The sequence below is a fragment of the Ambystoma mexicanum genome, chromosome 12 (assembly GCF_040938575.1).
Source record: "Ambystoma mexicanum isolate Mex_15411 chromosome 12, UKY_AmexF1_1, whole genome shotgun sequence".
Classification (NCBI taxonomy): Eukaryota; Metazoa; Chordata; class Amphibia; order Caudata; family Ambystomatidae; genus Ambystoma; species Ambystoma mexicanum.
Window position 1 is genome coordinate 953195904 of NC_090936.1, and position 16635 is coordinate 953212538.

The 16635-nt window shown below is 43.2% G+C and overlaps 1 protein-coding gene across 1 annotated transcript in view; it reads left to right on the plus strand.

Annotated features, from left to right (window-relative positions):
* NUAK1 (NUAK family kinase 1) overlaps window positions 1–16635 on the plus strand; it is a 206452-nt gene that overhangs the window by 147888 nt on the left and 41929 nt on the right. The window contains exon 3 of the mRNA XM_069629431.1: window positions 14522–14673. Coding sequence (XP_069485532.1) covers window positions 14522–14673 — 152 coding nt within the window. The remainder of the gene's footprint in view (window positions 1–14521; window positions 14674–16635) is intronic.

Below are 16635 nucleotides of genomic sequence, written 5' to 3' on the forward strand. Positions count from 1 at the left end.
CCCCCGCTGCCCAAGCTAAAAGAAAAATAATAGTATGCCCTATGCCCATTTCTGTAAAAGTTCATACCAAAGCCAACCTATTCACAAATTCTAATTCTATTTTAGTCTGTTTCATGACAGAATCCCCCCGGGGCCTTGGCTAGCCTGTGTTCTCTTTATATAGGTGACACTGCTAACTTAAGCATGGTCTCCTGCTGGGCTTTGGGCCTTCCGGCCTGTTTACTGATCTCCCTGGGTTAGTAAAGGGCCTATGCATAGGTTAGGTTTCTGTTGTCAGAGAACTGGACCTTCTGTGTCTGTGGGTGGTGGTGCATCAGCTTGGCGAGGTTGTAATATTGTACTTTCTATGCCAGAGCGTAAGTAAAATGGGCTGTTGGCAACAAATATGCATTGATTCAAAGCCCTGAGATATTTCCTTTAATACGTCCTAATGGTTCTTACCAGTGGAACTGCAACAGCCTTTCTGATGATTCAGGCTGCTATGTGTGGGCCACAGCATTCTCTACAGGGAACTGAGCAGCTCCAGGGTAATGGAGGAGCTGTGCTGTTGTTAGCATCTTTGCTGTTCATCTAATGTTGAGTTAAGACACAGATGTGTAGTGTCATCTACAATTTAATTATGACAACTTGGGGTCTATACTGACCTATAACTGAGGGGCTATATCACCTTTGTCTGTTCTTTCAATTGCCCTTGTGAGCGAGAGCCCTGCTTTAAACCTTCCAGGTATGTCTCTGCCGTCTATAACTAGCCTACAATTCGTTTCCTATACATTTTTTGTATTTACATTCCAGGAGAAAAGCTCCTAATTTATTTAAGTATTTTAAAAAACAATTATGTCTTCTGCCTTAACATCAGTCAAGTCTTTGACAAATATTAATCGGTACACCAAAATGGAAGTAAATGGTGAGCTTTTGGATCTTTCTTTTTTATTGGTAATCTTTAATACTGATATATCTTACTTGACTCATTAGCATGAACCACTTATACAGATACATGTATATATGCAGGGTCCTGAAGAAGGCAGTGAATTTATAATATGCCGAAACATTTTGCAACAAAATATGATCTGAGTGCTTGCAGGTTAGATTTATTTTGAGAATAAGTAGAGCATCCTATCGTAAAATGTGTTTGACCTAAGAAAGATGTACTTGATCCTGTGGAGTAAGGTAGCTGTGTCTGACATTAATCCTAGCACCTGCTTTGAATCTTTAGGCACCTAGACTCCATATTGTGTAGGAAGGGTTTGGTGGCACTTAGGGCACTTCCTGGTTTTGGCGCTACATTGCTGACAAGAGGGGCACCTACAGGCTTCCTGCACAGTACCTTTGGGTTACACTGTGTCAGTGGCACTTATTATCTACATTATGCCTTCCCCTTTTCAGCATGGATACCGTGGAGACAAAGGCCTGTGATATTTTTGAGGCTTAGAATCTCATTTCTGATTCCTCCAATATAATCAGCACTTACTAAATGTTTTTTTTTTTAATATTTTTTTTATTCTGAAATCTATTTATTACATACACTGCACCACATCAATAATAACAAACGTCATACAGTTCATGCCCAGTTCTGGCACAAACATGTTCAAAAAAGCTTTCAAGACAATGCAAATTTGCTAGAAGTGAAGGTCCCTCAGATCACTGGTCCTTCCATTCCTTGGGGGTGACTCTACCAAGACGTGTGAAATTCCATGTAATGCCAGTCTGTGTTAAAACATAACTCCAAATGGAAACACAGAATACAATCCGAGAAGCCAGGACAACATTGCCATATTTATCATGGAAATCGGGTCCAGTTTACAAAATGTTAACTTCCATGTGTGCTTGGTCATCAGTTGCCCATTCCCTATCGGAGGTACTGTCTTCTGGGCTCCTTGTTTACATTTTAGGTTGCATCCATCAAGTGTGGTGCCACACAGTGAAGCTTTACTGAGTCTTCGAATCACAGATTTTGCCTGGGTTGAGTTATCAGCTTCAGGGTTCGAAATTGAGATTCAATGATCAGATACAAAAAAATCAGCTCGTAGGTGTCGGGCATCACCCAGTAAGCAGGAGCTACCGCTGTAGAACCAGGAGCAGGTACCCAGCGCACAGCTAATAGAACTTCCACATGAGATGCAAACTTTTACTTTCCCCCCATTATGTATGATCCATTAAATAAAAAATGTCAAGGTAGATGTGTTCTAAACATGTTTTAACAACTTTCTCAAATACTCAAAGTTAATGTCACGTGTTCATATTTTGAAGTCACCAGTTGGCCTGGCAAGCTAAATGTTGCTCCTGGTAGCTTTTGATTTCAAGCTAACCAGGCTCTCCTATGCTAGAAGCAGGAGCTAAATAGCTCCCAGAAATGTTGAACCCTGAACTTTCATGTCCTGCTCCTTTTGTTGCGCTCTGTACCAGATTCCGAAAAAACAGACAAAAAACCCATTGAAGTTACACCCGGTTCTGCAGGGACGCACATTCCAATAGATGCCACGTCACCAACAGTACACAAGACCATTTCCCATCTCGTGTTTATGCAAGCTATCCCTAACGAAGAAAAATGAGGCCTGTCTAAACAATATCTGCCAGCATTGCCCTGCTTTCAAGCAGGATCTGCCCACATCAGATCATGATGGCTTGTCCCATTTTCATGCTGGTTGTTTCCAAAGAAAGTAATGAGGCTGGTCTCAACAATACATGCCAGCTTTGCCACGGTAAAACACATTTCCATGCTGCCAGTACCCAAAGAAAACATAAGACTAGCCTTAAAGATATATGCCCACCCCTTTCATGCAGCGGTTGCTATTAAATCCTGCACTGTCTTAAAATATGCCTCCCTTGCACTAAGTTTCTGCAACATGCTTCTCTCAGTGTCTACAAACTTTGCCTTTGCCCCGGCATGTATATATTCACACACTCCTATGTCCACACACAAGCATATACATATGCAAACACACAGTTACACAATCATGCATGCAAACAAACAAATTTTATTAAATGTAACTTTTTTTGCCTAAATGCTAGAAATTGTTAATTATTTCCCAACCTACATTGGAAAACTTGAGAACATCTTGCACTTGTTCATTAAGTTCAAGACTTTCAAACTCCCAGAAGAGCCTTTGTGATGTTCCCTTCTGCTTGTAGTCACTGTTTGAAATCTTGGGAGTTGTGACTTTAGAGATTAATTGACCACTTGAAAAAAAGGTAAGTGTGAGAAAATTATTTTCTGCATTGAAGGCCCGATATGGCGTATCCATCACACCCTCGTGCTTCCCCGTCTCCCCTGCTTCCCCTTCGCCTCCCTCCGCCCGCCTCCCGGACCTCCATCCACCCGTGATTGGCTGACTGTCTGGCCTTCACTGACCTGACCTAGGCAGCCCTCTACCTGGCAGCCCCTGCGGATAAGGGCCCAAGGCAAAGGGCGGCTCCAAGATGTGTCTGCAAATGTCCAGGGGAAGCCAATCAAGCCAGCATCCAACAGACACCAACAAAACTTTAAGTGTGGCATGGGTGGGGAGTAGAGCAATTACTCTACTCCAGAAAACCCTTGCCACTCTACCTCACCTTCCATAACATAAACTACCATAGATTTACACCATGCACACCTAGAGAGATTTGTGACCACCAGCCTAAATCCATCCTTGCCTGAACTGTAATTGTTGCACTTCACTACACACTAACGTACTAACCAATGTTAACTTGTGCCACACCTATAGAGAACGGTCAAGATCAGCCTGCGTCGCATCCAGACAGGTATAGCAATGTTAGCTTGTGCTACACTTAGATGTCATCCTCAACTTTAGCCTGCGTTGCACCTACATAGAAATGTGAATGTTAGCATGTGCCACACTTAGATGGAATTCTTAACCTAGCCTGCATCGGATCTAGATAGAAATGTGAATGTTAGCATATGCCACACTTAACTATCATCCTCAACTTCAGCCTGCGTCGCACCTACACAGAAATGGGAATGTTAGCATGTGCACACTTCGATGGAATTCTTAACCTAGCCTGCGTCAGATCTAGTTGGGAATGTGAATTTTACCATATGCCACACTTAGACATCTTCCTCAACTTTAGCCTGCGATGCACCTACATAGAAATGTGAATGTTAGCATGTGCCGCACTTAGAGGGAATTCTTACCTAGCCTGCATCGGATCTAGACAGTAATACGCATATGCCGCACTTAGACGGAATTCCTAACCTGGCCTGCGTCGGTCCTAGATGGAAGTGTGAGTGTTGGCATGTGCCACACTGGGATAGAATTCTTAGCCTAGCCTGCATCGGATCTGGATAGAAATGTGAATGTTAGCATATGCCTCACTTAGATGGAATTCTTAACCTAGCGTGCGTCGGATCTAGACAGAAATGTGAATGTTGGCATATGCCACACTTGGATCTCATCCTCAACTTTAGCCTGCGTCACACCTACATATTAATGTGAATGTTAGCATGTGCCACACTTAGATGGAATTCTTAACCTAGCCTACGTCGGATCAAGATAGAAATGTGTATGTTAGCATATGCCACACTTAGAAGGAATTCCTAACATAGCCTGCATCAGATCGAGATAGAAATATGAATGTTAGCACGTGCCAGGACAGCAAAGCCAACCAACCAATCCACTAACAATTTCATCCCTCTGCATACACCTCTCAAACTCTAACCAAACACAACCACAAACCTCAAAGGCAGCAATCCGCACAAACCTCACTACACTGCAACAACAAAACAAACCACACATAGACTTGCACAACAGCACACAACGACAACTGGCCGTAAAACACCCCAGGCCCAGCCAACGGATCCCACCGGGCTGAGGCTGCCATCAGCACATCACTGCTCTCTTGCACTTTTCCAGCTTATTCCCATTAACTCACCCCCCTTCTCCATTTTCAGAGCCGCCAGAGTGCCAGGGGACCACTCCGGTGGTGATAGTGCGCGGTACAAATATCCTTTAACATTAACATTAACACTTTCTACTATCTGCCGGGCCATCCTGATGGATCTCGCACAGGTAGTAGTGCTTATATCACGCTTCATGCCGTATTCCAGCTGCTAAGCGCAGGACTGGGTATCAAACCCATGCTGCTCACTTAGTCTTGTTTTCAAGATGAGCATGTTTCCCCTGAGCTGTCCTCCCAGCCCTGCTCAAAAACATACCCATTCTCTACACTGGAACCTGTGTGCGGGCAAGCTGTTCCTCTGTCTCCTTCTCCGGTCGTCACGCCACTGTCAATATAAATAATAACTAGAACGCGGAAGGGGATGGGAGATAATTCATCATTTACTTAAGCAATACATCCAGAGCTGGGGGTCATAAGTTAGAATTTCTGAGGGCTTTAACTTTAGCCCCTGTGGCATTACCTGACCCTGTAATGCACCCCCTCAGTGAGGGGTGTATTGCTATTAGTATCCTGGTATGTTGTACCTGGATGCTAATTATTTTTTTTCAAGTGGAGAAACAGCATGTTTGTCGTTTATCAACTTGAAAAAAACTACAAACGAAGATGACTGCCATGGATTGAAGAGAAGGGAACTAAACATAATCGTTTCTCCCTTTCAATGGTGGCCAATGCCAGAAACGAGATGCAATGGGAACACTGAGTGTTCCGTGCGCCGGCGAGGAACGGAGGAGCGCAAGCTAAGATCGGAGGGGATAGGGGTGGATGGGCTATGTTAAAATTGAGGTTGGGAGTGGGTGGAAGGAGGGGAAAGGGAGCTCAGGTGCACTTACCTGATTCCTGGCTGGGAAGATGACGGCCTCCCACTTCTGAGGAGGCTCGGAACGGCGGTTTTACCATGTGGTAAATCCCCTGTTCTGAGTTGCTCTTGATTGGCTGGGAGGCCACCCCCCCTACCAGCCAGGTACGGTTTACTCGTAATATTCATTATCCGACTCTCCCTTACTTATTATAGGCATTTTTCCTCGCTCTACCACTAATTAGAGGAATTCTGTGTAGGTTGGCGGGAGAGGGTTGGTTTATTCTATTTTCCGAGGTTTTTTCCTTTTAGCTTGGGCAGCGGTCATGCCGGTCTTGATATGTGAACCCACCTCAAGATATGTAAGGCCTGCCTGACATGAGGAAGGGGGGAAATCATGGGATGTAGATTTGAAGGTAAGTAATCAAAGCGTTGTCGGAGACTGGCTGATAATTGTGGAGGGTGCTTTAAAGTGATGGGCAGAAAGGATTTGAGATCTAGAAGGAATGTGCGTGATTTAGTTGCTCGTCTTTTAGATTTTAACAGCTGCCAAAACAAGAAGAACTGTTTCAAGGGACAAGATGGATAGAAGAAAAATATGATATCAGGTGATGTAGCCCAAGTGTGTTCTTTAATCGTTAACTGCAATCCACAGTGAAGGCAGCAAATCATATTGAACTGTAGGACATCAAGCACGGGGCTGTTTTCCAGCAAGAGGTAGCGAGTCAATTCATGGATAACGAGATAAGCTCTTGTTTTCTCTCATGTAATATGCAAAGCCAATATGGGAAACAGCCACTTGATGACTACCCTTGTACAAATAGGATATCTTGTGTATGGAATTATGTTCACTGATGTGGTAATTGCTGAGCTGTATAGACAGGCGTAGCTCCTGGTGGTTCAATTACCGGGACAATTGCCTCTCTTAATGAGGCTGAAGGTTGCTCCTGAGGCGCAGAGATCTGTGATGCTGACGGAGCTGAGCCCATGATGGAGGGGCTGAACTAAATTATTCCCTGGGTATGTTGCGCAGCAGTGGAGTCAGTGCTGTGCTGAGATGATGTCACTCATTTGTTCATTGACTTTGGTTTCACGTTTGATCTTCGTCTAGTTTTTGCACTTAAACGGCATTCCATACCCAAAAAAGCACTTTTCCATTGACTGCATAGATATCTTGTGAGGAGCGTATAGTATTAGAATGCAGATAACACAATCACACTTAAATGAAGTTAACAAAAGAGCATTTACTAGACCAGGGCAGCAAGACAATGCAACAAGAAGACACGCTATAGGCCAGGGGATAAAGAGAATTCCCGGTCAGGATAATCTAAATCCACTTCTGTAGACTTGCTGTGGCACATTCAAGGCAGTTGGACCAGACGCCTTCATCGGAAAGTACACCCTGGATGAGGCTATGAAGAGATGCAGGGGTAAATCGGACTGAGCTTGTGGACCGTCATACTGTACAATACAGCCAGTTTTTCACGATATCGACAGATATGATAAAAGGTTTCATACACTGGAGAATACTTTCATATCTTTTTGGTCATTCTGAAAACCTGATTGGATTTGACTCTTTGGTGGCCTGAGGGACACAGCACTCCAAACCATATGAATGTCGTCTTTCAGATTACGGAAGACGTGTGTGAGTCTGTGTGCCATGGCATAGTCAGAAGTGGTTGGACATCTCTTCTAGGGCTGCCCTATGATTGGCACAAACCAATCCAATAACTTTGGCTGGGCTCATCCCCCCATCTAAATGTAATCAGTCTTCCAAACCGGAGAAGAATAGAAATAATCCTCTGTGAAATTAATGATATAAATATGTTGTCATCGTTTTTTATCTTGCATATCTGAATGTATGACTTTAACCATTGGCTACAACTTCAAACCACCCCTATTATCAATGAAGGTGAAGCTGCAGCTGTTGGATGCTTTACAGCTTCCCGAAGTCTCTTCTCTTATTATTTTACAGATAATCATACTCACCAACATCCCTTTTTTTAAATATAGAAATGTTTTTTTTCCAAAATTCAGATAACACACCCTGCTCTAAGCCATCAATATTCTGAATGCGACATACGTTGAAGATGGATTTTGGAATGTGGGCCCCCCAGAGGGTATTAGTTACGCTCCTCAATCGACATAAAATGAACACAGTCCTCAGTTGACCCAATGCAGACATGGCATTGACTTGCTCATAGATAATACAGCTTTTCAGAATGTGTTTGCGGTTATCAATGTCCTAAGTGGTTTCGGGAGAATGTACAGATGGTCAATTTGAATCCGTTTAACAAGGGGAGACAATGAGAAATGACAACAATTAACATGTCCTCCCTCATCCAAGATAGGAGTGACTGCGTACCAAGAATAAAGATTTTACAGAATAGCTTATTGGAAAGTCTTGATTCTATTAAAGACAATGAGGCAAAGCTTCAAGAAAGAAAGAAAGCTTAACGCACGTCTCAGGTCTTGACATAGAATCAACAATGTTACTTTAGTTCAGCAGGACCGCATCCGATTGACAAGTATCCTATATGACAGATGCTGAGCACGGTATCTGGTCATTGCATCTAATACCATTCCATCTAAGGCCATTCCATCAAATTTTTTCCATCTAAAAAATGTGCATCGAATGCATGTTTTGGGGGGGGTTACATTTTTGTTTAGGAGGATTTTAAAGGGTGAAAAACAGGTGTCCCCGCCCAAAAAAAAGAAAGAAAAAGAAATGCATTCGATGAACATTTTTTAGATGAAAAAAAGGTGATGCAAATGCGTTTAGATGCAATGACCATAAATCCCGAGCACACTCAGTAGATGATGGAAGACAAGAGTGATGGTCAAAGCAATAATACCTCATAATTCATCTTAATGAATATATGTGCAGGAGTGGATTGCAATGCAAAATCAACTGTATGGGCTAACTTAAGTACCTGCACAGTTTTAAATGTCTTTCTTTCATTTAAACCAGGAAACCTTACCAGAATAAAGCAAGTTTGCGTGAGACAAAATGACAGCAATGCAGGTTCTTACATGTTCCTCAAACTTTGGATCCCGAAAGCTTAACTCATTTTTATCAGCTAAGCTTTGGGAGATTAGTGAGGGAGCCAGCCAACCAGAATGCGTAGCTGTGACTGGAACCCCGAATGTGTGCGTGTCCATTTAGAAGGTGACGTGAGACGTGCGTTCTGTGAGGTGGCAGTGTAGTCGCTCCACATCCGTTTAACATTGGTCTACATATTGGGGCAGCAGTTTCTTTGCTGTCCCACCCTTTTCCCATGAGATTATCACATATGATTTGGTTGATAACTGTTCCCCAGGTGTCTTTCTTTCCTCGCAGCTTAGTTTCTCTTCCAGCACCCTGTGTCACCGCTTAGGGCAACGCTCTCCTTCGTAGCCCCCTTAGCTTCTGTCTGCAGATGCCCAATAGTGCTCTAACCCTCTGGTTACCCTTTGATTGCATTACCCTCTGCTTTGGTACAATACTCAAGCACCACTCATTGTGATATAGACCTCAAGCTTTATTTGATAGGGGTGCGCAGTCTGATGCCACATGAAATCCAGATGGGTATTCTGGACCTCCTCAGTGGCTCGCCAAACCAGTCTTGGTGTTTACCAAAATGTAAGAACGTCTGTTATCCGCGGGCACGGATTGTTGGTAGCAGTTCTTACTAGCAAGGGCTTGCCATGGAGTCCACCTTAAATATTATGGACATATTAGAAGTTAAACCGAAGTGGCTTGGTCACATCAAGAAATATTGCTTTCTCACACAATAATGCTTTGTTAAAGAAACTCCCAGACAACCCTTTTTTTTAAATAATGCTTTGTTGCATGTTCTAACACACATACTGAAATGCTGAAAATCATGCATGATAGTTGATACTCTACATGGCAGATACAATGTTGAGAATGTGTCCCCTGGAATTAATTGGGGTCAGCTTCATCCAGCTCTGTCTGTTTTAGTCGAAAGCACTTGGTATGCTGGAATTTGGTCGTTGCTTTTTTGTTTTGTTAAGAGTAGAGCTAGAAGTCTCAGCGTACAAAGAAGGATGCGACGTGTGTGAGGTTGAAGACAGTCGATAGGTGTGTACATTTCGAGGAGTAGCATGTGCAGTATCCGGGCTCACTCTGCTCACAAAGTGTAGAGGGTTTCTTTATTGGCCAAGGTCCAGCTTGTTTTATTGTCTGAGCTTTGTCGGTGCACCCTTGCAGAAGATACACCGAATGGAAAGGCCGTCGTTTCACTGTTAAGCAGGAAACGTTGGTGATCAGAAAACATTACCCAACTCTTCAGACCGGCCACAACTTGTTAGCCCTGCGGTTTTGCTTGGCTCAGTAATGGGAGGCAGGTCTGCCCAACTTGTTCTAACACATGTGCTTCGTCAGAAACCTGCTGAGAAGGCCTTTGTTTAGGGTGTAAAAGAAGACGCCTGTCATGAAACTTCCTGAAAGAATACACATGTGCTGTCTTCAGGTGCTCAGGTGGGAGGATTCGGTTCAAACTTGCACAGCATTAGAGCCTTTAAACGCTGTTCGGATTAATGGAAAGTACATGCTATTGTGTATGTACTCATTGAAGGCACGCATTTCGCCATAGATTTTCAAATATGTTGACTTAAAAAAAGTCAAACATTTAATATGAATAACTTTAAAAAAAGAAAAAAAACGGTTGTTCGTAATGAGAACCACTATAATACAGCGCTTGTGAGATTTTTCAATGTGTTTTGAGCCTGAGGAAAATAACTGTGCGCAACCTTTTTTCATTTGTTCAAATGCGGGCATGGCTGACTCTGCCTTTTAACTTCTGGGGTTTAAAAAATGAGTGTAATTGGGTTGTTAATGATGACATTGTCTGTTTAAGTCCATAGGGGGATGTTCCATTGTTGCTATGTGCTGTAGAGCCAATACTACAATTGTTATGATATAAAAACAGATATGTGTATATGTGTGTGTGTGTGGGTGTGTGTGTGTATGAGTGTTTTCATGGTTCGTGGTGTATGTCAATTTTAATGTATTTATATGTGGTTGAAGGGGTGCAGCGGGGGAAACCGTTTTGTGGTAGCATGCGCGCATGCAGTCCTGTTAGTTGGTTGGAGGGGTGCAGCGGGGAAACTGTTTTGTGGTAGCATGCACGCATGCAGTCCTGTTAGTTGGTTGGAGGGGTGCAGCGGGGAAACTGTTTTGTGGTAGCATGCACGTATGCAGTCCTGTTAGTTGGACCATAGTTCTGCAAAAGATAGGAGGAGAATGTTTCCTTAAGTGTTGTGATCATTGTGTGGTGATAGTAATACATACACGTTTATAATGAAAAATATACCCTGCCCTCCCTATGCACAATGAAACAGGAGAGCAAACACCATTCTACTTGCTCCCTAGACCATGAACCCGCCTGCATGTTGGACTAGACAGGACTTCTGGGAGAATCTAAGAGAACTTTTAAATGAGGGTGGATTTTCAACTGTGGCTACTCTGAGTCTACAGCACTGGACCTGGCCTTGTGGGAGATCTTGAAGTCTGCTAGGAACTTCAGTGAGGTGGCTATAGTGATGTGCGAGGAACGTTTGCTCTTGGGGTTAGGCTGAGCTCTTCTGGAAGTTAATCTGCATAATCTGGCCTTGTCTACTCTTCTCAACTTGGGCTACAGTTACCTTCTCCTGTTAATAGAGGGTAGCATGGGACCATTAGGTCCTACAGGGGTGTAGAATCTGCTTATTGGCTTTCATTTTCAGTTCTACATTAGGGGTTATGGCCTTTTTTATGAACTGAGCGCCATTCACATTCATTATTTGTTTAATTGTGTGGTTTGTGGAGTAGTACCTGACACCTTATGGCTGCTTCAAAGTGCTTGACAATTGACATTGATGTGAAATTACATAATGAAACATGACATAATATAACCTGACATAATACAACCTAACCGGTTAGTTTAACAACACTGGCATCATGTCCCAAAAATAAGAGGTGAATGGATAGAACAATATCCAAAAATTAATTAAAATAAAAATGAGCAAAACTCCCTTAAATTCAGTTACAAGATTGCAATTGGGAAGGAGGAATTAAAAAAGACAGACACACAAGGGTTAGAATGCATGTGCAAGTCAAAAATGGGTGTGATTGTGGTATATTTCAAAATCACAGTTTCAAGTTAACCTTTCTATATATCTTAAAAAAAACATTGCACAACATATCACCGCAGATTAAACATGAAATGACATAGCACAACATAAGACAGTGTATCATACGAAACCTAAGAGAACAATGTACAAAGCTTTCTCATGATTTTATTCTATTTTTACATCAGTGCTCAGCTTTTCTTGATTTAGGGCCCGATTCATGGAATTCTTTTTACGGTTCAAAGTGACTTTACACTGCCGACACAAACCCTGATTTATGGAACTGTACAAAGTGATTTTTGCAGCGCAAAGTCATTTTTGCAGTACAAAATGACTTTGCACCGACTTTGTACTGCAAAAATGCAATTTGCACAGTTCCATGAATCAGGATTTGTGTCGACACTGCAAAGTCACTTTTCAGCAGTGCAAATTCAACTTTGAACCGTGCAAGAAATTCCATGAATCCGACCCTTATTGTATAAAACAGACTTTAGCTATGACCTTTTCCAAGCAGTAAACCGGCAAAAATAACCTCAGACTATTGCATTTATATAAACTTTTAATTCATTCAAATACATTTAGTTAATTATGTCACAAATTGCATAGGTCCTGATGCAAAGGGCAGCTGCTGCAGTTGCACCTCCAGACTATGTTTGCCTGTGTTTGCTGGTGGAGCATGCAGCACAGCCATCAACCAGCAGCGACTGACAAGGTAAGAAAGGTGTTGGCAGGGGGAACAGTCATTACTGCTCCCTATTAAACTGTCCCACCTCTCTTATTACTACTTTTTATCAATACACCATCGCCTCACAATTGTATGTTGTCCATGTTGGACATTTAGGCCCTATTCAGGATTCCGGCACCTAGGTGTTTTCGCTTATTCTGATTATGTTCAAACCTAGTCTTTTTCCCTCTTTCCATGAATCTGGTATTTAGGTGATTTTACTTGTTCTGATGTATGTTGAAACCCAGGTTTTTTCCATTTATCCTGGGCACTTGAATCTAGATGGTTGCATTGCTGTTGTATAAGTTGGCTTTATGCTTCTCCCTCACCCACTCGCAGGCCTCCCCTGGTCACCCTCTTCTTTCCCTCCTACTTTCCCTTCACTCCCGTGTCAACTGATGAGGTCTGTGGACTGCCCCGCTCTGTGTGAGTCTCATCCTAACACGTTTCCCCTGCTCCTCCTGAACTTCATGGACACCATTACCTCCGTTGCCCCAGCCTGCCTTGGCGGATTCTGCAATCATTCCTTGTCATTGGCTCCTTCCTGCTTCTCCTCATGCACTACCTTGTGCACCCTTTCCACTAAGTGCAAGTGAACCTGCTCACTTGCACTTATATTCCCTCTCCTCACGTCCTGTACTTCCTCGTCCCCCTTTCCCCTCATTTCTATTCTGCACTTGCATGCTCCAAATTGTCTCATGGCCTAGTAAGACAATGCTATTGTTTGTCTTCTTCCCTGCTCCCCCCTAGCCTCACCCCTCGTCCCCCATCTCCCCTTCTTTCTTGTTACGGCACTTGCACGCTCTGTCTCACAACCTAGCAGAAACACAATTGTTTGTCTTCTTCCCTGCTCCCCCCGCCAGCCCGGAACCCCTCACTTCTTTCTTGTTGCAGCACTTGCACAATCTGAATGTCTCAAGAACTACTTAGAACATTTCTTTTCTCCTCTGTACCGCCCCTCCATTGTCTTGGTGCGCCTTGAAACACCATTTGTAAATACCAAATAAAGAAAAGAAAAGAAATAGATCTCAGGAGCAGTACAGAATATATACAGAAACAGGCTCAAAACTTGAAGACTTAACCCACACTTGCCATTCTTGTTCATAAAATCACCCTAATGTGTGGACAGTGTCTGAATGCCCCCGGAATAGCACAACTACATGTGGTAGCTGTTGAATGATTGCCCCAACATAGGCGTGTTCAGGGAGTGGCCTGGGGTGGCATGTGCTATCCCTGGAAACTGATTGGCCACTACAGGTGCCACCCCATTATCCTAAACTATGATAATTATCTGACTGTGCTCATACTTCATGCCATCCCTGCATAAGTCAGTGCCCCACTTGGGCCACCCCAGTCAAAAGAGTCTGGACACGCCACTGTTCCCCAATGCTCTCACTCCCCAACTAAGCAGCCACTCCCAAGCGACTTCTAACTATTATGAACACCAGCTAACTTGGGCTAACATTTTCTTCAAGAAAAAGCAGAACTTTTTAACGTTAAACCCCAACTCAACATTTAAAACCAGCAATACCAGGCCTGAGGGATGTATTTAAGTAACTTTACACTTTGGCTTTTACCTGTTGCGGGCCTTTATTTTGATTAATGGATCATTACTTGCTGCTTCTTCAAATGCTATGTAATAAAGGTAGGCAAGAACAACAGACACCACCTTTGCCAGGCTGGCGTGCAACCCATCATTCTTGCCCTGTCACCCTTGTGACTGCAGCCCGGCTGAAGGGAATTAGCCAATACAGCATGCCAGACATTACATTTATTCTAAATCTTGAAATCTATCATCACAAAGTAAGTGAGGCAGCACACACGTATGATGTCATCATGAAGCATTGCAAACTTTGTATATTAATGTTAAATGGCCAATTTGTTTCTTTTATTAGTTTATAGTGAACACATGTGTGGCTTGTGTTTCAGTGTTGTCAAAGGTCTATCTCTTTACAATGGTTTGGACATAGTTGTTATCTCTTTTCTTTGGATAGTGTTTGAAAATAAGGACAAGATTGTCATCATCATGGAATATGCCAGCAAAGGAGAGCTGTACGATTACATCAGCGAGAGGCGTAGGCTCACCGAGAGGGAGACCCGGCACTTCTTCCGGCAAATTGTCTCTGCTGTGCACTACTGCCACAAGGTGAGGAGGGGTGGAAGGGAAAGGCCATTCTAATGGACAAGGACCGACTACACATGGTGGACGGCTCTTAATCCTACTTATCTGAACATGCCGCAAAAAAACCTGCTAATTCAGCGTCTAGTTAATTGCTGGATAAGTAATGAAATCATCCCCATGTATGAAATAATTCTTCCTTGGGGCTACTTCTTTTGTATCTCTTATTCCACTAAATTCCAGTAACGTCTGCCATGTGGTCCCTGGCTGATTTGTGCATAGCAAGTTCTTATGATGCACCTTCCTGATAGCCCAGCCTTCCAACCCACTGCAAGGAAACATCGCCTGGAGACTTGTCACTGTCTCCCCATAGTTCCATCCCCCACCACATTTCTTGCCGGCCCTTCATATCAGCGGGATAGTCTGTTCTCCCGGCCCATACCGTTCCGGTCCACACTCCTCTCACTTCTTCTCAACACAATGTGTCCTCTCCAACCCTCTTATTCCTTCTCCTGCGGCCACACTCCATTGCCTGCCCCCTCAGACTCATCGCTTGCTAAGGTGCTCTCAAAAGAAGCCTGTCTCTCAGTTCATATCCCTCAGGGTTCACTCCTCCCACATAAATACTACCCCACTGTTCGCTCCACTGTTGCTGATGCCCCTGTATTTCATTGTAGATGTTTTAGGTGTTTAATGCAGGGCAGACCTAGCTTCAGGACATGATAGAGCACTTTGCATGGAACGTTTATTGCAGGAGCTCCTTGGACACGGTGCTCTGTGCTGTATTTCAGAAACCCGGACCTCACCCACATACATGCACACACATATAAATGAAAAAAAGTCGACCACGAAAAGTTGAAGCAGAAGACCACCAGGTAAATGTACATGTGATTGGTAGAATCACTGAATAGCACAATGTTTGCCCTGGTGCTCCATTTCTGCAATACTCCTGTTATGTCTAGAAAGGCGAGATATCAAACTACCTTTTCCAATAGAGACAACCCTATTTGTATGTGAAAGCCCCTTAAATATTCCCAAATACATAATGATTTCCCCCATGATTTTTTATATGGAAAAATCCATAGTTTGCATCGTGTACATATCTACCCTCTGTGTTGTTTGCAATGTATTGTATCTTTACTTGAAGTGGAAACATTAATTTTCTATCTAGATGATCATAGGGCACAGTTTTCTATTGTGCTTCACATTTAGAGTATGTTTTAATTTGTATTTGTCTTTTGTATTTTGTTTATTTGTATAGCGCGCCTGGCCAAAGGCATCTGGCCCATATGTTAGGTTACAGTGGCATAGTAAGCATAGTGGCAACAACTTAGGTTTCAATAGTAAACGTGAAGGGCAATGAGAGCATAAAAACATAACATATATACAGATTCAGATTACTTACAAATAATTTACAGTGTATTTACAGTCATGGAGCTAATCAGACAGAATAATAACAGTGGAAATGGTGCGGGGACTAGCCAGCTGACTGGTTAACTAGGTGGGTCCTGGGTACAAAGCCACGCTTTGGCCTTGCTCTTAAAGGCGTGGAATGAAGGTTCCGCTCTAAGAGGGTTGGACAAAGAGTTCCAAAGTTTTGTGGCAAGGACTAGGAAGTTTGCACCGCCTGCTTTCTGTAGTTGAACCTAATATTGTTACTTTTATTTACGATACCATTGGAATTGGTTCGATCAGCTGTTAATCCATTTGCTGTACGGCTATGGGGCCGCTATACAGCTTCACATGTTGACTTTCAGGGGTCACCGTTTTGGGGCCTGTGTTCTCCTGTAAAGCTCATGGAGATAATCAGATTTTGGAAGGATGCTCCAGGTTAGCGGAAGAGTACCCTCCCATTTAACTCTGTAGAGGCATGTCCGTTGCTGGGGGTATGAAAAGGAATTGAATTTCGATAGCAACCTCCTTAAGCACTATTTCATGTTGGCCCCTGCGTCTTTTGCTTCACGCAGGCTAGGAAGAATAGGAAGTAGC